Source organism: Zonotrichia albicollis, chromosome 4 (assembly GCF_047830755.1).
Source record: "Zonotrichia albicollis isolate bZonAlb1 chromosome 4, bZonAlb1.hap1, whole genome shotgun sequence".
NCBI classification, from domain to species: domain Eukaryota; kingdom Metazoa; phylum Chordata; class Aves; order Passeriformes; family Passerellidae; genus Zonotrichia; species Zonotrichia albicollis.
Genome location: NC_133822.1, coordinates 30,369,197 through 30,392,327, shown reverse-complemented (window position 1 = coordinate 30,392,327; position 23,131 = coordinate 30,369,197). Strand labels below are relative to the sequence as shown.

Here is a 23,131-nt window from a genome sequence, read left to right as displayed (position 1 = left end):
TTTCAGCTTTTCCTTACTGGTTCAATGAAACATTTCTTTTCTCCTTCAGCCAAGCTTTTAATGAATATTTAATGTATCAAAATCAATGGAAAGCTAGCACTATGCATCTGCTCTCCAGATCTTTCATCCATGTATTGTCAGCCATGCTCAGTTCACAAAATATGACACTAACTATATTGCTATGTAAATACAACTCCTTCAACCACTATTTCATAAGTAAAATATATGCAAGGCAAAAGCCAAGTCTGACTTGAACAGATGAAACTATTCTCTTCTAGCTATAGAGATGTCTATGTTACTTGGACTCCCAATGTCAGTTCCCCATGCCAACTTGTACGTTCATCTTCTGTCCTCTAATTGAATTAATATTCACTTCCTCTTACTAATCCCCAGATGCTTGTCTCAAATTATCTAAGACACAGCTCACATTTACATGGAGAAAAGATTTATATTAAAGCATGAATTTCATAGATACAGAGGTTGCTAATCTGCTGTGCAGTCAGGTGGTCTGACTGTGGGGATGTTCTGATTTTTTACTGTTCTTTTAAAATTTGGATATAATGTTTTGCTTTCAACTCTCTGCTGGACAACACTTGGAATACTGTTCAGATGTGATTTAAGGTCAAAAAGAAAGGAACACTCCTTCCTGGATTTTCCGGGCACCAGAGATACACATCAATTTCAGTGCACTGTAAATTTTCCAACTCTCTTTGGTTTGGATGTATTTATTATGCCACTACCAGGGAGGAAAAAAAAAGGGAAATCTTTTTGGCATAAGACCTTCAGTATTTTATAGTGCGGAATGTGTGGAATGATGCAAAGACAGGTAAAAAATTGCTCACAACTATAGCTCCTTTCTAAACCCCTGGAAGAGACCTTTTAACTTGAATTTTGGCCTCTTTAGACCTTAGGAGTTTTGCTATCAATTTTCAATAGATGGAGTATCACTTTTATCCCAAGGTAATAAAATGATAGAAACATCTACACTGATAGCATGCTGGAAAACCTGGAATAAAAATCTATTCCTCCTTCCAAAGCAACTGCACAAAAGAATCACTGTGAAGGAAATAAAATTTTGCTTTCATTCTGCCCCCTGCATTTTGCCATTGCCTCATGAACATAGGGATGGTTCAATTACAAGATCCCATCCACACTAGAATATACAACTGCAACAGGTAAATAAACCAAGAATGACATCCTTGAGTGGCCTCAGTATGATAGATACTATGTTATTTATACAGGAAAAGGAGACATACACAATACAAACACTTTTTTTGTTCAAATGCTGTATAAGTATTGCCTTGTAAAAAATACTTTTTTCTTACTTTTCTTTCCATACCTGCTCCATGTGAGTAAGAAGCAAGGTCTGAAAACTAGTGAATAAAAGCAGTTTAAGTGTGGCTGCCCAGATGATGATTACTGAAACAACCAATCTCTCAGTCTAATAATTAAACAAACAAATGTAAGAACAACTAGCAGCTGGGTGTTTCCCACGCATGGGGCACATGTCCTCTGTTTGCAAGGATTCGGACCCCAGTTCTGTGAGAGCACCCTGATCACTGGCAGGAATAGCCCAGGACCCTTCAGTTCGTGCTCTGGATTCAGGGAATTGCTAATTACTGCTGTCACAAGGGTTTGATGTCACCAAACAAGACTGTCAGGGCAAGGCAGAATTTCCTCCTTGTTTTACTATTTCAACAGACGAGCACACAAGGTCTTAAATCAGCCATGGTTGTTATTCTATTATATCCTCAGATCATCTTGACAGAGGCTTAATGCAGAGCCTACCAGCCTGAAATCCTCCTCATTTCTTCTGTTTAGTTTCAGAACGCATGACAGCATGAACAGGAGAGACTGAAGACAGTCTCTGCACTGTGTCATCTGGATACATGACCTGCCTAGTCTGGGATGCACAATTGCATCATCTCAAATCTATCATTGCCCACATGCACACGACCCCTGTGAGATTAACTCCAAGCCAACCCAAGTGTTCACCACCTACCACAACTGCTTTCAGCCATCCACAAACTCTGTATTTTCCAGCTGACCTCTCTGCTCAGCCCTGTCCATAACACCATGGAGAGCAGACTCACTCCAGGGGAAGCCACTTCTTGTAGTGCACTAAGTGTGGATTGGACTGCAGCATCTGGCTTGACCCACCTTACACTTCCCCACAAACTGCAACTAAACAAAAACTTCTTTAGAAAGTGCCCTTAAATAATTTGTGCTTGATTTGATGATTTACACACTTGTACAAAAACTCTACAGCCTGTCTCCCCACAGTACCATGAATTTCCTTAGTGTAGGAATCTCAAAAGGCACACTGGCTTCTGCAGCCACATCTTTCAAAAGGCAGTATGTTATGTTCATCTTGCTATGTCTGTGGCATTCATAGAGAAACATTCCCAAATTTCTCTGCATAAACAGTCAAGATTATTGTACTTTTACTGAATAAAGCTTTGTTAAGGTGCAGTACATTACATCGTTGAGGTTAATTAATATTGTACAAAGTGAAAAAGTGAATGAATAATACATCTTGACATTACATATAATATCAATGGATATTATAGACCATTTTGTACAACTTGAGGTTCTGCATCAGATACAGTAAAGTCTGCAAAAATGGAACTTGTGGAATCTAATCTCTTGAAATTAATTGAAAATGTACCAACTTCTACTGTCCCACCTTAAAATTAAAGTAAATAAGAATTACAAGCACCTGTAGAGAGATTGTATAACTATATTCTCTGATTTTCATAGTTACATCTATTGGGATATATTACAATCCCCCAGGGGAGAGAGAGGTTACAGCTGGGCTCTCAGGATTTAAAGAGATCATCTTGCCCTGTCACAAGTGGGCAACAACTCTGCTGCAGTTAAGAAACCTCTTCTACTAAAAGAATAAAAATACCCAACGCAGGGAAAAGAAGGCAGATGTTTAACCAAACACAGCTGCCTTCCTCCATGCAACCGAGAAAGCTGCCCCAAAACTACTAGCACCAGAAACAAGCAAGAGAGGCTACAGTTTACAAGGACTAGTCTGTAAACACTGGGATACAGCAACTTAGCCACTGATACTGGAGTACTTGATGGTTTCAGATGCTTGGAGCACAGACAGGAAAGAGACACTGCTCTGCAGGGACCAGGAGCAGAAATCTGTGATCATTACAGACATCCTCCCATTGCCCTTTGCTTCCTCCAAACTGCCATATCCCCCTGCATTCTGAAGTATGATTACCCAGTTTTTCAGGTCCAAAACTTAAAACTGGGGAGGAAATATGAGGAATTTCGTGCAGAGAAAGAGGCAGGCAAGGTGTCCCATCAGAATATTACTGAGTTCAGAGCAAGCATTTGACTGAACCAACATGGTTCAGATCTTCAGAGGTCGATTTGGAGACAATTAAACACAAAAAGCCACTGAATGGCACCAGGTTGGAGTGCTGAGTCCAGGTGTTCTCTCCACCCATCTGTCCAAGTGCTTGTCTAACAGAGAGCCCACATATTGCACACAGATAATTTTGAAAAGCTGTGCTATGCTCTTTCACCTCCACCACAAAAAATCCTTTTGGTTTTGGCCACGTCTCTTGCATTATTAAATCTTTCCTCTCATACTTTTATGCCTCCACAAATCTTTTATAGTAAAACTCACATGCTCTCAAAAGAATGAAATACAAATCAAGGACTGGAGAAATTCATTTTTTTTTTTCTATCTGGGAAATCTGAGCTACTTTGAGCAACAGTATTTTCTTTCATTTCATGCAGGTAATGAGTCTTTTATTAAACACCAGTGCCCAAAAATTCACCCCAATGCACTGCAAGAACTTGAATGAGCATGTCCCGTGGATAATTCCAGCCTTGAGGGCTGGTAGTTACTGTACATACTTTTCTGATTAATTCCTCTTGACTTACAAAGGTATCCATCATGTCACAGTGAATGATCTATGAAGCACACCATACATGAAACGTTCCCCTCTCCAAGTCATCTCCTCAGCATCTAAAACCAGCTCTTATCATTTGTAATCAGTAATTAACAACAAAGCATTCTCACAAGTGCAATTTTTCTACTAATGTTAATGTAATATTTCATTCCAGGCCAGCTGCTGTTTTATGACTTCCAAGCACGACAGTAAGTAATGTCTCTCCATAAGAAGTCATCCATGGAATAAATCAATTATCTCCTCTTTCATCAGCAGTCATTTTGCTGCAGCAAATGAGGCTAATTACATATGAAGTTGTTGTTTACCAACAGGAGTAGGTACCTAAAGTTTGACATTGCACATCAACTGTTCTTCCTTATGTCTCCATGCTGTACTTTTCCCATTAAGGAGTTTTTAATTTATGATGAATCAAATACTGTGATTATGAGCCATACTTACCATCCTGTTATAATCTGCACAGATTTACCTACAAAGATCAGCATCAACCAAACAACATATGTTCTCAGTACCGGTAGAACTTTTGGGACACTACTTGCCCTCGATAAGGAGGGCATACATATTTATTACACACATACATATTTATTACTCAGTTGCAAAGCATCAATAACTTTAACATACTGTTCTTTAGATAAACTGCACTATTTCTCATATTCAAAAATTCACTTCCCAGGACAAATATATGGCTGTCTCAAGGAAGAAATCTGAAACCCAGAACATATCTACACAAAAACTGGAGAAAAAATAATGGATAGCACTGGTGCACAGTGCTGGTGTAATTTTCTTGTCTTACTGGAATTGTCAAGTAACTCTAGAGATCTACTTTTTTTCACCCCTTTCTGACTGATATAGTAATTGTCAGTCATCTCAGGCTTTTCTTGCATGATATAGCTGACAAAAAAGCAAGTCCGGCTCAGAATGCTCATGACCCACATGTTGTGCTCTGGAAGAGTATCATGAGTTTTTTATCTTTCTTGTAGTCTGGTCACTTGCTGCTGAAAAGAAACCACTAGGTGAACTGGACCTCTCATCTTATTGAATAACCTGCTCTTTGTGTGCTCTGTTCCTGAGAATGAGGATCCAGAGCACACTGAAACAAACTACACAGTGTTCAGAGCCTAAGACACACCAAGGACAGAAATAACAGGTCCTTAGCACTGGAACCTCTGATACAAAGTGCTGTGGATGATGTGCACACAGAGCTCAGACCACAAAGCTCACCACAAATCTCTGTCCATGAATGGGTACAGCCCCCAGAGTCATCCTAGGGAGTGGAAATCATTTAAGACAGCAAACTACAACCCTGGTGGGTGATCTGGGCTGAACTAGGCTAGGATTTGCTGATAGGCTAGGATTTGCTGATAGGCTAGGATTTGCTGCAGTCTAAGCCACCGATAATCACAGGGCAGCTCCCAAAATGCAGCATTTGTGGCCTGAAGAGACTGAGGATGTATAAACACTGTCTGCAAGGCAACAGTTCACTTACTTCCCTTCTCCTGGTGGGAAGGAGACAAGGGGAAAAAAACAGAATAAAAAATGGGTCATTTTGGAATGACCAGTTCATACAATTTCATAATGCAAAGGCAACAAACAGTTGGTCTACAGTTCTGACTCACGAGTTTTAGCAAATTACTAGACCTGGCTCCAGCTACACCAAAAGCAGACACCTAGAAATACCTCTCCTCAACAAAAAGAAATTGGCAAACAGTGTGACCTTCAGCAAAACAGTCAGGTTGATTCATGAATTAATCATGAATGTCATGATTAGGCAATGTCAATGTCAAACTAGAAAGTGAAACAAACTTATCCTTGGATTTGGATCCTGATGGATACAGAACTTTACCTCTTCTATGCTTCTCTCAGAAGCCTAGACAGACTAAGCAATGGTGCTACTTGCATTTAATGAAAATTAAATGGTAATCTTGACAACTAGAAGACAAAAATCTAACCTTAAATATGCAATTTTTTCCCATTCCTCCAACATTTCTGTTTTGGTTTGAAACTTCTTGTAATTAAGTAGCACACCCTCTGTACCAAAAATATCAATGTTAATCATGAAAGTGTGAGCAGTGTTACCCAGTTCTGAACTTCTGGTGACTCCAGCTCATGGGCTGACCCACAATTATCTGTTTTTCTTGGAGCAGTGGGGCTGTACAAAGCTATGTAAATTGCAAGACACAGTTGTATATGTTGTCTTCTAAGAATATGTCTTGCATGTATTTGTTTCCCCACATTCTTAAATTCCCGGGGTTTCATATGCAATAAAAACCCCATAAAATCTACCCAAGATAAAATGCGAGCTTGTGTCACATTCCTGCAGAGCCCTTCATCTGTGTTCAATTACATCTAGATTCTCTCCTTTGCCATTTGTTGTGTGATTGAATCCTGTTTCTCTTTCCATTCATAATGATGTGGCTTTTTAATAAACTCATTAAATAAACAATCCATTTCAGCCCTCAAAATTTGCCACTGGTATCTCTGCAGCTTAGTACTAAACCTCCGCCTAAAAAGGAAAGGCAAAACAACAGACAGTAAGGTCTGAGACGTGCTGCACATCGCCTGCTGTGTATGAGCAGACCACAGCCTGGAAATCCACTTAGTCAGTGTAAATCCAGTTTGGTTATATTGACTTTTCTTTCCCTCATGGTATATTAGTGCTCATGAAAAATCTTTCAGTGAAAGCCCTAGAGAAGAAATCTTTTGTCCACAGACAAATGCACTTCCCATTTTCTGCTTTATTACCACAAGCAAAAGAGAAAATGTGCTATACGTTTACAATAATCACAAGGCCAGACACCCAGCTAAGGCATAGATCCCACATGGGCTCTGTAATGGACACTTTCTAAAGTCCTAATTCAAGTGCTCTCTCCACCCACCTGTCCTCTCTTTCTCCACTGAACATAGCAACAATTAAGATTAACCCTCTGAAAATCTGACTACAATCCTAACATTCAGCTCCTACAAACCATCCAATGACCCATTCAGTCACCTTCAGATCATTGCTACATTTGAATTTCCTGAAGACCAATCTTTATTTCTGCCTTTTTTTATTGTTATTTTTTATTTTTTCCTTCTCTTCTTTTTCCCTTTCCTTTCTCTTTCCTTTTCACAATCATTCACAAGGCCAAAAAAAAGATTTAAGAGACAAATTATGGCATCTGCAAACAACTCAAGTAACTCCATAGAAGGAAAAACCAGGCCAGGATCAGAGAGGCTGTTATATGTCAACATATTAAATAACCACAGTCAAACTCTCAGCTGGTGGAAATCAACCTGTCTCCATCTGGTTTCATGAGGGCAGTGCAACTTGATATCAAACACAAGTAGAAAAAACTCACTCATGTTAAACTACAGCAACCGAAATCCCAGTGAGTATTGACCCTATCTGACACCTATTTCAATCAATGACCAAACTCTCTTCTCCCAGGCAGGGAACAGGCAGGAGCACACAGAACGCAAGGCAGAATGGGCCCTTAATACTTCTCAAATTTAAAGTTTCCTACCCTTTAAAAAAATCACAGCTACACCTAGCTTGTAGTAATCCAAAACCATAGCTTCAAGGCATCTTTCAGTGGCCTAAGTTTGGTGTTTAAATTACACATATTATTTTGAACTACGAATATCTGCTCAATCAACTCTGCTGCTGCTCTGAGGCAGCTAAACTGAGTGCCAGAGAGTTTCTGTGATGGCACACACAGCCACTGGCACCCAGGAGAGAAACATGGATTCACAACATCAGGAGTCCAAAAGGTTCTGAGAGTCAGAGGTTAAAGATCTAACTGTTTTCATCACTTAGCTTAGTAAGAGAGATTTTGGCCAAAAATGTCTTCATAGAATCAAAGATTGGTTCGGGCTGGAAGGAACCTCAATGATCATCTTGTTCCAACTACCATGTGCAGGGACACCTTCCACTCACTACAGCTTCCATCCAGCCTGGCCTTGTCTTCTTGCATATTTATTATATATTTGACTTCTGAGCTGACTACAAAAGACTGATTGCAACTGCTTCAGCAAGGAAACAAACATGAGAGATCTGCCCTCCATCTCCCCCCATCCTTGCAAGTACATCTGAACCCTTGAGGAACAAGCACCCTCCTGCCAAAATATACAACAGTCTCTAATCTGCCGCCTCAAGAAAGGTGAGACAGAAGTCTCTTTGGGCACCAATGGAAAAAAAAAAAAGATGAACCATATATCTGATGAAGCATTCTAGGTGTCATCTCCAACCTGTTGTTTCCTCTGGCAGCCTCTACTCACTGCCTTTTCTTGTTACTCTTTTCCCAGATTGCATATGCTCATTTGTCTGTCCCTCTGGTACTGAGGGCAGCATGCAAAGCCCCTTCCAAAAAAATCAAGCACCAACTAAAAACAAAGAAAGAAACAAAAATTAAAAGCTTCATAAAATGGGTATCAGCAAGCTGATAGAAACACTTCTGCATAAAAAAATTTCAATAACATCAATAACAATAAATATCTTTAGTTTAACATCAGCTGCCAGAACTACTGCACTCCCTCAAACATTGACATTGGCTGGCTCACAGGTGAGCCCAGAAAGGGATGCTAACAGATCACTTCGTCAGGGTACGCAGAAAGGAAGGAGCTGCCAGTTATGTCCCCCTGCTTCAGGAAGCTCAGGAAATCTTTTCAGTGTTCCAGGTTTGCAAGGGCTCTGGGATTATGGCCCTTCACTGGATGGGGATGTTTCTTGCCTACAGCTTGGCCTTTAATAATGTTAAAGGGCAAAAGGTCTTGACTGACACACAGCAGACACCAGAGAGACCAATTACTCAGCCCATCTCTTCTCCCTTACCTGCTCCTCTTGAACATCTCCAAAGAGTCTTTAAATTTGACCTGCAAATACTAATAGTTTTCCTTTGCAGCACTGGTTTGTTCCTCTTCAGGGCTTCTGCATGCACTTCCCATTTATGCAATGCTGACTCCCATAATGGTCAATAAAGGGCAGTATAAGAGTATGACAAACTTATGTTCCCAGCCATGCCCAGAATTCAAATTGAATTAGAAAGTCAACCTGTGTTCATAAAAACAACATTAACAAGCAAATGGAGCTTTACTGTGCTTCATAACCGATATCATGCATCTTTGGATTGCTGTCAATTCTTTATGTAAATACTTGAAATCCCTCAGACTTTGTTTTGCACATGATATAGTGAGTGTCTTCATAATCAAATAGTATTTAAAACATTTATTGCCTTGTTAAATATAACAAGTTAGATTTACTGGGATAGTCACTTTCCATAATAGCTAATTTAATAAAACTCAATCTATTCATTCACGGATAAATATATAATAGGCGGTTGTTAAACTTTAATAAATATGTTTAATAGTCAGCTGGCATTTTCTCTCAATGGCAGCACTTCCTCTCAGCTGCCAACAGGAAATGCTTCTCCTGAATGTGCCAATTCAGCCCATATGTAGGGAATACATTGATCTAGAGGACCAAACAGGAGCATGAATTTCAGGTAGTTTTCTTATTCTACTTGTCAAAAGAAGAGCAATAACTGAGGTCCTAGCTCTCATCAGGACAATCAGGTATTGAATAGCATACATGAGCTACAGTGTTTGTCTAGACTCCATATGAGCCACAGACCAGGACAAGAAAGGCAGCTGGCTAGCTGAAAGTAATATAAATTATATTAATGCAATATTATGGCAATTTACAGTCTTACTGCACTCCTTGTCTCATGTAGATCATGTCACATTCTCTCACACCACCCTGCCAATCCATGTCAACACATTGCGTCAGCTTCTATCTAAGTATCCTTTTAAGGCTTTTGGGTACCTAAGAAAACATTTTGGAGGAGTCTGCATCATTAAACTAAAAGCCTTTAAAAATCAGGCTTTAACTTAAACTGTAGAATGTTACAGTAAACCCTGCAGTATCCAGGATCAGTTCTCTCAAATGAAGGCAGCTGTTACATGCAAATAAGAAAACATCAAAATATCATCAAAAGAGACTGCATTTGTATGCTGCATTGGGAAGCTTAATTATAGCCACAAGACACTCACCTGGGTGGGATTATACAGTTCCTGGAGTGGGCTTCTGGATCCCTTCCGACAGCAAATGTCCATCCCAAATGGATTTCTACGCATTACTGCAAGGGGAAATCGAAATTAGTACAGGTTAGCAACACTGGCTAGCTGAAAGCAATTGCAATACTTAGAGCAAGAAAAGATTTTCTGACCATAGATCATAGGATTCTAGACAGTGTTGTCATTTAATTCCCGATTTTCCTTTCCCTAGAAATTGTCTAAGAGCTACATCCCTTATCTATTGTGGAAGTTACTGAAAATAAAAACTCTCTTATAAAAATTGTTATGCAACAACTCTCAGTTTGGGTGCACAAAAATTCAAGCATTAGGACCAATGCAACACAATTTTCAGCAGTGCCAGACACCTGATCATCAGGAAGGAATCAGATGGATTCCTATAACCAGCACCTCTGAGAGGCAATGTCTGAGCCTTTCTCTGCCTAAACACAGATGTATACAGGAACCTCATATTACATTGCATTCTTCTGTTTCTCCTAGAACAGATACTAATCAGTACGTAACAAACATACAATCAAACACTGCTGCCCTTCTTGCCACAATTTTGCTTTACATATTACAACTGGAAATTTTGACTGATCCACAGAACAACATGCACTCTGTTATACCATTAAAGGTGAGCTGGCTTTCAAACAAAAGGCTTTGTCAAAGGTCTGATCAAGGAGCATTTTGGATGACAAATTCTTCAGGAGAGCTGTTGGCCTGAGTCCCAGCAGGGATGCAGACCATCAGCTTCAAGTTAGACCTCTGTGGCCATAAAACTCTGTAAGAAGACATTCAGCTCCACTGTCTATAGTCAGGAGGAAAACAAGAGCTTGCTGTGCTTCTTATCTCACACGGCCCACATCATCCTCTGATAACACTCTCCTGCCCCCAGCTTGCCCTGGGAAATACAGAAGGAGCATCAGGCTGTCAGACACCCACATCCAGCATCGCAGCATTTTGTCTCATCAACATTTGATTAAGACATAACCAAAAAAAAAAGGGGAAAAGAGATGTTCCTGCTGGGAACATCATGTTAAGCCAAGTCAGGCATGCTTTTATCATCTCACCACGTTTTGTAACCAGAAACTATTGAAGCATCCTAGAACAATGAGCTGCACCACTTGCAGACATGCTATCATGGGCTTCAAGCCAAGTCAGAGAATACAGTCCAGTAATGTTTTAATACTGAGACCTAATATCATAACTGATACATCAAGTAATATAAACCGCAGAAAACTGCATACGGTCCAATCTGGAAACATAATTGATTCCTTCACTCACTCAATATCTATTTTCAATAGGAGGTAATTATCTAACAACATGCTGGGTTGCTTTTTTCCTAAGCAAACAGATTCCCCAAGTCTTGTGGCAGGAGGCAGACATATTCAGTAAACAAACTGGCTTCAGTTTTGTTCACAATTAGGACAGTAATGTTAGCAGAGGCAATAATTTTATTTTACACATTGAAACACCAGATTAAATTCTGAACATTTCTAGTGATGCAGACAAGTATTGCAATTCCTCCATTGTTGTGCTAATGCGTCTTTTTAAAAGATAACTTACAATGTGTTTTAGAAAATTAAAACTTAAGAAATGTTTTACAGTAACAGTCAGCTTCCAAAGCCTGGAAGTGGTTTTAGGAAGAAAATTTTGAAATGAGAATGCGAGATATCCAACAGCCATTCTAACTACAGAGCTCCTGTCCACCTTATCCCCCCTCCATGCTCTTGTACCAGAACTGTGTCCAGAGAAGCTTTCAAAATCATTTTGTAGCCCCTTCCTCAATAAAGAAACCTTTCCAAAATGAAGCCTTCTACTCCAGGACAAAGCACATTAAAACACCACAGCAGGGGGAAAGGGAGAGGGGAACATTTTAGTGTATACAGCTCATTAGACTGTGATAAGGTCCTGCAACACTGATGTTCTAAAATGAAGAATAACAAGAATTCTAGTGTCGTGTTCTTTAACTTATTTCACTTTTAATTTCCATTAAATACAGTAAATAGTACAATGCATAATGGTATCTATCACTTCCTGCTTCACTTAGCCAGCAGGTATCAACACGTTATTTGCAGCAGTAACAGTAATAAAGATTAAATTATTTACGCAACATGAAAGATTTGTTTCCAGATGTAAATAGACAGTAGAAAAAGCTATCTCCCCTGCAAAAGCTAAATACTAATGTAGAGCCTTAATCATAGAGGTGATTCAACCTTATTTTATCATTTCCAGTATTACTTAATTTGTTTTGTTTTTTCAATAAAGCTTTTAGAATCAGACTGTGGGGTTAGCATAGCAACACTGCACTTGGTTTCCTATTTATTGATTCCAGGAACAGCACTCCCTGGTACAACTGTACACAGCACATCTGTGCACACCTGGAAAGTACTTGTGCCTGGAATTTTACTGCAGCATCAAGATAAAGGTAAATACTCCCCTTTCCCCAGCAGAAATCCCACCTGCAACTGTTTGTACAACTGTCCTCAAGTGAATAACTATCAGAGATGTTTTTATATAGTCCAAAACACTTTCTAACATGTCTGTGGGTACATTTACCTCTCAGGGCTCCTACAACATGTTTTCTACTGTCTCAGCTTCTCTGAGGCAGTGCTTCACTATGCCAGTGACAAAACCTATTGGGCCTGAACCTCGCCTATAGCAATCTGCAGTAAGAAGAACTGTAGTATGGAGCTCTACTAATTTTAACAACACTTTAGCTAAGGATCCATTACACCATTGTGCATGGGAAAATTAAAAAATCAAGCCCTTTATCCTCACCAAATCTTATTAACATAGTAAATATAACAATCTACATTTTATGGCTTGGGCTGATCTCCATACATAATTATGGTTAATTATAATCTAATGATAAGTACTGCATATGCATGGCTCCAAGAATCGTTCAAAAGATCACAAGAATCGTTCAAAAGATCACATTCAGACACACCAACAGTGTGAAGCAGCTGACAAAGGATTTTAGAATTGTCTAGGTTGTAAAAGACCTATAAGATCAATAGCATTCTGCGCCTTTAATGATTCAAGAGTAGTGCTAACACTGCAAGGGCAGCAAGAACATGAATCCTCTGAATTTAGCCAGGAGTGTGAGCAAGTAGATGTATCATGAGTTTGTTACTTAAATACAAGAGCTGTAAAAACAAGAACTTTGTTCCATCCCCAGCAATGATTTGTCAAAAATGCAGCCTTGGCCCATTTTGCTAAAATATGTCTGGAACCACTAGTTATGAATCTAATAAGGAAGTTTGTAGAGCATGCTATCTCGACACCAAATTTCAATTTCTCAAAAGAGGAAAATAAACAGCCCTGCATAATCAACACAACAATCAGCTGTGTATGCTCTGTATACATACAGAGGAGTGTGGAGGCCTTAAATCATCTCAGAACAGGAGCATCTGCGCACAGCTCCAGCTTCCAGAAAACTCCATTTATATCCACCAGTACCAACAGCAGGAATTTGACCAGTGAGTTACAGTGCACTTAGGACAAGAACACTGAAGATCATTCACACGGAAACATGTGAGCCAGGCTTAATCTGTTACCTTTCCTTGGCAAGAAGGCATTACTAATGCACTTGGTAACCCTTCAAAGACCCTATCCTAGAATTGGAGACCTCTGGAGAAAATACTGAATGTAAGAAGCTGCATAAACATAATTTCTGCCTCTCCCTATCAGGAGCTACAAAAACCTGAGAGAGGACACGTACAAGAGGACATGGTAGCACTTCTATTGGGAGATTACTGTCCTAAAATGAATGTGAACACTGCAATTACCTAGACAGAGTGAAAGGGGGTCAGGCAAAATCATGAGATTCAAGATTTTTGAAGACTGAAAGCCATAAAAGGTCACCTTCTCACAAAGTGTCAGAAGGGCAAATCAAACATTTCTCCCAAGTCTGTGTGGGATTAAGTCCCAGAGGAGACTTTGCTGGAAGAGACACACAAAATAACTGCCACTTCTCCAGCACTGAGAGAGACAAACAAGTGGCATTCAAGGATGGGTGTCTGCATTCAGCAGCCACCTCTTTCACTACCAATCTACTATCTCATAGATGTCTGAAGCTCCAGTTCCCAAGACTTCTGCATATTAAAAGGTACCAGGCTGCTTTCTAGCAACTGCTGCCCTGCTTTGCAACATTTAATTTACATTGCTCTGACTACTCTAATTACTGGCATGATAACAAAAGCCAAATGTAAAAATTTTACCTCTGTTCACTGCCTCTTAATTTAAGTCTCATATTACCAATATTTGAGAAAAGTTCTGAGGACATGTTAATATTTAACTTTTCATTACACTGGTCTAAAGCCCAAAGAACAAAATTCCCTAATACAGCATTGCTTAAAACTGACCTACATAACTCATTCCTCCTATTGGGATACAAGTTTTCTCTTGTAACTGATACTGACGAGGAAACAGTATGCACTGGCAGCAGCATGGTGAGACTCCAGTTGAGGATCAGATCCTGTTCTTTTTTAAAAGAAACAAATCCAATATATTCCTCTTTTTGGTCTGATTGATCTTAATTTTTAGTCTGATTTCTGCATGAGAGGCTGAAAATGGTTGCTTCCTTTGGCTGAAATACACTGCTCTCCAGCTAATCCATTGCTCTCCTCCTGCCCAACCACCCCTAATTTCAGGCCAAAGTAAATGCTTTCCATGGAGCATCTTCTCGACAGCAAAGAGCATAGTAGATTTTGCTTGACCCACTGGGTTAGGGCCAAACATTCACCTAAACATTCCTTACCCAACCTAGACAAAATATCAGTGCCACTCACCAGCTACCACCTTCAAACTTCCTGAATTTTTAAGTCAAAGCAAAAATATATAATTATACCCGTACTGAAAGTTCAGAGAGATTCTCTTCAGCTAAAGACCTGGACATGGTTTTTCTTGCATAGATTTCTGCTGCAATCCCAAAGCAGCACAGAAAAGTACTTCTACTTGGTATATAGGATGAAGCATTGGAATACCTATCTCAATACTACACCAAACACCTTAACCACAGTGAGACATCCACAGCCCAATTGTAAACATTCTTCTGTAAATGGTATTATGAAACAATGCTCTGTCTGTACTGGCAAGAATTACACTCAAGGCAAGCTGGTCATATCTGAATACAAATCAAGCAAGGTTCAATCCAACAACATTTTGCACATCCAATGTTCTTGAAGCATGATAACACAGTGCAGAGTTGAAGTGACCCAAAGAAGTAGCCCTTTCCCAGAGTTCCTCAGAGGTTTGGGACTGATTTTGCTTTTTTATTGTTCAATTTGGAATATCTTGTCTTGGAACACACCTTTCTTACAGTTAGCTAAAATCATGCTGAACAAGCTTGTGATTAGTAAACAGCTTGTACTGCTGCAGGAAAACGAGTCTTGCATAATGATTTACAACAGTTTGCTCCGCAAGACTTCAGCCAAGTTTAAACCACAGGCAAAACAGGAAACTCAGCAAAAGAAGTCTAACTCATTTCAAATGTCATTAAAATTCCTGGGCTCCCTTCTACAGAGTAATCAGGCTAAGCATACTGAATGATATGAAAGGGTTAATTTTTAATCAGCAACCAGGAACATGAGGAGTGAATGTAAAAGCTTAAATAAGGAGACTTAAGTAAGGAGATAGCTCTCCAGGCAATGATTTATGAACACTAATCTTTCAGCAGAGATTCACAAAGATCAATGAATTGATAGCAACATTTTGTGACATCTGGGGCCTTGTGCTTTGCTGCATTCAGCTCAGGATTTTAGACTAAATTATTGGTCCTTCATCTGAATACCACAGGTACAAGGATTTATGACTAAATTCTTGTCTGGCCTCCTTTGATTTCTTAAGGCAACACTGCAGCTTTCTTCCCTGGAGCTTGAGAGATCTATTTTTAGAAAGTCAACATCAGATTAGGCATTGTATATAAGTATGCCAAAGTCTTAAACCCAGAGAATGCAACAATTCTTCTGTTTATCAATGGAGAACAGATTTTACCTTACATCAGACAGTAACTACAGAAACAAGGATTTACTTAGCTTGAGAAACAAACAAAAATAAGTACAATAAAAGCAAAGGATAAAAAAATAAAGAAGAGATCACACCTTAGTGAAAGGATTATAGCTAAGAAGAGCAGAAAAGCTCCAGATATGGGGCCAGGGACCAGCAAAATAACAATCGTCACTTCCCAGGTCAGAAAAGTAGAGGCAAAGACCCTAAAAACTTCCACTAAACCTATTAGTTGCTACGTTCTGAATTCGTATTAGGAAGTGAGATTTCTATAAGCTACTCATTTAAGCTCCTACAATTACAGAGCCACACCTGCATAGGTGGGCCAATCCAGGGGGCCCTGGAGGTGGCTCCTCTCCTTTCCACTGAGGAGCAATCCTAAATGGTTGAGGTTACGTAAAATAAATCCTGGCACAAGTAAGGAAATTCATCTCAACATTTGTTTCTTGGCACTAATCACTAATTACAAAAGTTGTAAATGCCCTCCAAAGAATCAAGAGATATTTAATTCCTTTTTGCTTTAGACAGTTTTCCAGAAACAAATTTGTATTTTATCCTGTTTGTTCTCAGATTTGCATGGGGATGAATTTAATTGGGCACAGTGGGGAAGTTAATATCCTTGGGTGAAATTATGTAGACTTAGATCCTTGCTCAACCTACAGACATTACATGTGGCATAAATTAGCACAACATCTTCCCTGTTAATGAACAATGAGAAACTTTTTTCCAGTAATTAAAAAAAAAGGTGAATATATACAGCATTTCTTTAGAAGGCTCAAGAACTTATCCACAAACCTAAATCAAGAGACTTTTCCACAGGCATTACTACTTCCATGAGGAGAGCTCTATTTTGTTTATCTCAAACACACAGGCTTGTTTAAACGCTGCAAGTTTCTGTGGGTGCAAACCACAAACTGTATTCGACTTTGTCAAAACTTTTCTGATACAACCTTGTTGTCTCTGGCATGAAATGCAGATGTGGGAGCATCACAGTATTTCACAGGCCCATTCTAGATGGATCACTGACCATCTCAGCTGTCTGCTCATCTCTGAGATTGCTGTAATTTAGGTCATCAATTAGCAAAGCCAGGTGTCACATAATATTCATCAAAATAGTATATTTATTTTCTTGCTGAAGTACTTCTACATGTTCATAAATAAATTTTTTAAATTTTGCCATCTACATCAACTTAAGAATTTCTTTTGTTTCCTTTTATTTTTCCATCTCAAATGCAGTTAGATGCTTAGGAATTATAACTCAAAATATATGTATTTCACAAACAAACATGTGCATTATGAATTTGCATGAAGGGACACTGCAGATCCAGTACATCAAATGCAAAGAAAAACTCTTTCTAACTTTTTCTGGACATTACACATTTTCCTACTTTTCCATTATAAGTCAGGCATGTGTTTTGGCAAACGAGACTGCAACAATCTGGAAAGGTAGGAAGATTTCTAATGAGACTTAGAGGTTTCTACATACACCTTCTTCCAATTTCTAGATACTCACTGTAACAACATCAGCAGGCACATCTGCTGCTGGGTTGTCTTCATAGCAAGGAGCCAAATTTTCTACTCTGGTCTTCTTATCAGCCTAGTTTTCAAGCTTGTAGATAGTTGGTTATATCCCATCTCTCTGATGTAAGTTCAAAAGAAAACTGTGTAAATGTAGGTCCAGGGGAAAAAAAAGCAGATTGTCCCAAAAAAATAAGAAGCTGGATTTCTTTTTCTAAATTTCCAACTACTTCCATCATGCCGTTAGTACCAGTCTACTTAAAAATGATTTATGAGTTCACAAAAAAAGAGAGAGAGAGAAATCTTTAAAGGAGGAAGGTTTCTTTAGAAAGCTCTAATTTTAAAAGCCTTTGTCTTGAATCACAGTCAAAATGAAAACGACAACTGCTGCAGCCTATTTGAGCTACTGCTTCTTTGCTATTCTTCAACAGACGTACACAGAAGATGAAATACAAAATCATATTTGCAATGGATATACTGAAATGCACAGCAAGTCTTCTCACAAGCCAAGCAGAATAGAAAATAGAGCTGCAGCAGTCTATTTAACCTGGAGCAATGAAAGGCTCAGACTTGTGGTATCTGAACTTGAGGCAGAAGCAGTGTTCACACACATATGCACACCTGACCTGACAAAAAGAAGCCAAGGGACTCAGGTCATTCCTGTCCTAGCAACATGTCCAGATAGACCAAGATTTACCACCTCTGAAGCAATGCCTCTGGTATTTTACTGCAGTCACAGCCCCCTGATACTTTACTGTGATTTATGAGCAACAATTTTCTTTACAAAAAAGAAGCACTAAAGAATTCAAAGACAGTATGAAATCCTGTAGTAATCACTTCCAGAGCAGTCATTCATTATGGCAAAGAGGATTATGACTGTAGCTTTTTGGATAAGCAGATGAGCTCTCACAAATTAAAGACACATCTTGCTTGGCAATGTGAAGGCCAAATGCTGATATTAAAAGGAAGAAAGTATCACGAACAGCAGAGGCCTGATTCTGCGATTTGGAAGTTGTCCGAACTAATAATTAATACACAGCTGGGCTTACTGCCTTATTCCAAGAGTTTATTCTGTTTAAGAATTCTAAACTCCAAGTAATCCCAAGGCACAGAGACACAATGGGCCTCTTTGCAAGATCTTTTACTTTCCCAGCTGCTGTTTATTGCCTCAGCTGACCGAGATCAGCACAGCTCCTGGTCTGTAGAGCAGTGCTGGCCCCACAACCTGCCCCACTGCACCACAGAAGTTCTCCACCACTCCTCCTTCTTCCAGCAGGATCTACACATCTGTACAGGGAGGCTGGGAAGCTGCTTTCACACACTCCTCTCTCCATTAGCAATGAGTGCACATGGATAATATTGCTTTCAGATGTATGAATCCCCTCATGTGGCATTTTTTAAATACCCCAAACCACAGATCCTTCACAACATTTTACATGTGAATAGGACGTTTTCAGCTCCCTCAAACTCAGACTGCATTTCACCACACAGAAGAGTAAAATACACATTAGCACTATAAAACTTCATCTCAATTAGCATAATCTATATTTCCATTATAGAGCCCAGCCAACTCTGGGTGAGGCACTGAGCAGTCTGGATCTGTCCTTCTCTGAGGAGAATTTTTTCAAAACACAAGAAAACTATTCAGCATCGCAAATGCACGAGGTCTCACTGCCTGCTTATCTTTATGTGGTCCTACTCTCTTCATCTGTCTCCTTCCACCCTACCCATCATTTCAATGACTTTAATTAAAACCTTTTGATGGACTTTTGTCTACAGTGAGGAAATGCAGTCATGCCTCACACATAGACAAGTGGATGAGCCAAGCATATCAACTCCACCTCCTGAAGGCACACCCCAGAGAAAAAAGGAGTGAACAAGGAATGATTCTTCTGTGATTTTACATCCAATGAGAGCATTCAAAGGGGAATCAGAACAGGCAGCAGCTGTAAAAAATACATATTCTGCTATCACTAACAAATAGGATAGACTAAACATTTTAAATTTACTGGGACTCTTCAAATAATACAGAGATGCTATATGCAAATAAAAGCAACATGCAGAAATAGCATGAAGCCACTATGCAAGTGGTTTTCCTCTCCATCAGATGACAATTAAGGAATCACACAGCACTTCAACGTGTAGTTTCTAAGGCACCAGAATACTGGATACCTGTGACCTCTACTGATAATAACACTATTTAATAATTAGCATGCAAAATACTAAGCTTTGCTTTCAGTAAAATAGCTTGCCAAGTGCATTGAGAAACTCTGCTAGTGTTGCAGCTGGTGACCAGTAAGTAGCTAAAATCCAGGATCTCTCTGACAATATCATTCTGATGGAGACAGGCAACAAAACTGCTTGACATAGACTCAAAGTTCTCAAAAAACTCAAAAAGCCATAGACTCAAAAAGTTCTTCTCTAGGCAACTAATGTTATTCTTGCCATTGTGATGTCTCATGCAGAGAACGACAGAAAGAGCGGGAGAGGAAACAAAGGAAAGCACCCTTTTCAGAAGATTTTCCTGAAATAATTCCCAATTAATTATTTCAGATTTTCCTGAAATAATTCACCTTCCAGAAAGACAACTCATCTTGTTTCTAAATTTGCCAGGAACAGAAAATACACCTTGAGAAACTGATTTGATGTCAAATTTTCCTCCCCAACCATACCATTTTGCTAAGCTGATGTGACCTGTCTGCACCTCTCAGCCACTTGATCTTGTGGTACATCTGTCTCCTCACCTCTATGCATGTAACTTGTGATCAAGGCATCTTCTAATTTTCTTTTATTCTGTGACAAATTTTCTGGGCATCTCATCATTCCTTCCTTTCTTCTGAACACACTCAAAGCTATCACTGCAGATTGCTGACACCAGGGTGCCCCACATCACAAAGAACAAGCTGTGGCAGGACTCACAGGATGAGCAAATGCCACCTCCCCTTGCTGGCCCTGTCCCCCACCCTCCTGTGCTTCCCTGTGTGCCAGGCAGCAGGCAGGCCAGCTGATGAACCATCACCCTCAAGCCCTTCCCAGACCTCACTTACAACAAAAAAGGGTCCTCTACTAAGTAAGCATCACCTAAATTTTATTCCTCTATGCATTTAGTGCTGCAAGATGACTAAAACAAGGCTGCCACCCAAGTCACTGGGTATTCACAATTCTGCATTACTGATCTGCAGTTCTCTTCCTCTCCATTTACCACTGCCCTAACTTTTGCATCCTCTGTAAATTTGATCAATAAAAGAGTATGTTTTGTTCTGGTTGATAAATTAGAATATTTAACAAGCATCAACCCAAACTCTGGTCCCCCAGGGATCCCATGGGAAATGTATGTCCTTAGTGATGATTTTCCAGTTACAGCTATTTTTAAAAACTGTTCCAAATTTTTAAAATCGGTAATATGTGTGCCAAATTGACACGCACTCTTTGCGTGCCAATTTAACTTTTGGGTTGTTCATTCCCATGTCAGCTGTATAGGTGTGATTCTGACATTCAAATATTGTATCATTAAAACAAAGAAGGTCATCAGCATAGACAATTTAAAAACAGTTATTTCCAAAAAGACGTTTAGTCTCCTTGCCGTCTCTAACCTTCCAAGGCTGCAGAGAAGGCTTCTGTGATGTATTCCAGTCTTGCTTTGCTCTCAACTATGTACAGGTTAATTTTATCACAAGTTCTTGAAAGCTGACACATCAAAACTGCATTTTACTTGAAAGTATTTTATACTTTCAGCTTAAAAATATAGAGCAGAATAAAAATTACAGTCTAAGTGATGCTTTCTCCAGCCACAGAGCTGAATGGCAGATTGTTCCCTCCTGATCATTCTTATCTCAGAGCCTGGCTGCTGCTTTTGGGGAAATTCTTCACTTTATTCTGAAAAACTCCCTTTGTCTTCATTAAACATTAATCAGCCTTAACCAAGGAGTATATGTAAAAGCTGTGTTAAATAACAAAACACAACAATTGAAAAAAAAGGCAGATTTGATTTCAAATTTACAATAAGGGGTTGTCACATATTACCCCTTACCAAGCTGAGATAAATCATCTCAGCTCCATGAACTCAAACAGATCTCTGTTCTTCTGCATGGTTGGGAATTGCACCTGAACTGTGAAAGGCAAAAGGAAGATTTACTGAGATTGACTGCTCGAGTCCTCAGCAGGCAAAGCAGTGTAATCATTTTATTCAGCTGGGAAGGACACCATTTGTGTGCTTACGTGAAGCTACTCATGCAGGTATGATATGAGTGAGTAGATTACACCCATACATGAGTGAGTATATACTCGCATTATTGATGTTGAAACAGCAAACCAGTGTTTAACCCACTGCCAGATGCTGGTTTGTTTATTTTTATTTTTAAACAATTTTCAAAAATAGTAACATGCTACATTATGTTCTACTATCCAAATCCAACAATGAAATACCAGCTTATTTTGGTTTCTCCTTTCCATTCTCTGTATTTTGCTTCTCTCTATTTCATTACAGGACTCTCAGAATGAAAGCTTAAGTAAAATTCAGAGAAAATGGCAATGTGATTTTTTTCATTTATAGCAGTCTCTTATTTAATAACCTTTTTTTCCAGAACACATGACTTTTCAGCTACTCTATTTAATCAAGCTCTTGACATAATATTTTCCTGTCCAAATCTATTCTATTTTTCTGGAATCTTTATCCTCTCTTTATTCCTCTCTGACCTTTTCTTTTCTCCCCTCACCAAATTACTCCCTTTGCTGCTCTGTTGCCCCTACATGCCTCTACCAATCTTTTATGCTGTTTCCCAGCTAACCATTTCTCTTCCCTCATCTTTCCTAGTCTTTCCACCACAATCCAGATCCCTTCTTCCACCCTTGAAAGACACAAACCAAGAAAAATCCCAACTTACTCCCTAACCTGGCCACCACACTAGAACCTGTGTCCTGCCCAACACAGACGTAGGGGTGGTAAGGACAAGGGGTGCTGAAGGCGTGGGAGACAGCCTCAGTTGCTCAAGAGGAAACACAAACCAGCCCTCTCCCATGTGTCCCCCTAGGTTTTCAGGTTTTACGCCCATCCCTGTGTGGGACCTCAGCACCTCAGGACTGAGGTGCAGAGTCACCGAGACCACCCTTGGGGGACTCGGGAGTCCTGGAATGTTGCCAGAAGTGTCTGGTGGCTGGACTTTGATCCTACACAGGAGACAACACTTGTATGAGGATAGGAGGATTTCACCGGAGTGAATGGTGAAGGGATAAGTTAATTAGAGAGTGAAACACAGGGTTTAGGATTTCTGTACAGGGGGGTTTAGAGAAGTAAGATGGAGGAATTGGGGCGTGTCCTGTCCTTCTTCTTCTTCTCCTCCATCTTCTGTGGTGATGGTGGCACTTTGGGATTGGTCATTACTAAAAGTGCACTGGTCAATAAGGGTGAAAGGTATTGGGGAAAAATGATAAATATTGTATACGTAACTTTGGGTATAAAGATAGGTGACTGCCCGGAGGGCAGGAGTGTGTGCTCATGGCTGGCTGCTGAGCAGACCTCTGTTGGGCCGAGAGAAAATCTTTTAGATAAACAATTAATAAACACCGAGACCGAGAAAAGAACTGAAGCCTCTTCTCGTCCTTTGAAACGCGGGCTGCCC

At 39.6% G+C, this 23,131-nt stretch overlaps 1 protein-coding gene across 5 annotated transcripts in view; it reads right to left on the bottom strand.

Annotated features, from left to right (window-relative positions):
* Positions 1-23,131, bottom strand: part of CHST11 (carbohydrate sulfotransferase 11) — a 157,553-nt gene that overhangs the window by 80,805 nt on the left and 53,617 nt on the right. For all 5 annotated transcript variants that reach the window (XM_026797820.2, XM_026797819.2, XM_014272556.3 and 2 more), the window contains exon 2: positions 9,963-10,048. In XM_026797820.2, coding sequence (XP_026653621.1) covers positions 9,963-10,046 — 84 coding nt within the window. In that variant the 5' untranslated portion in view covers positions 10,047-10,048. The remainder of the gene's footprint in view (positions 1-9,962; positions 10,049-23,131) is intronic.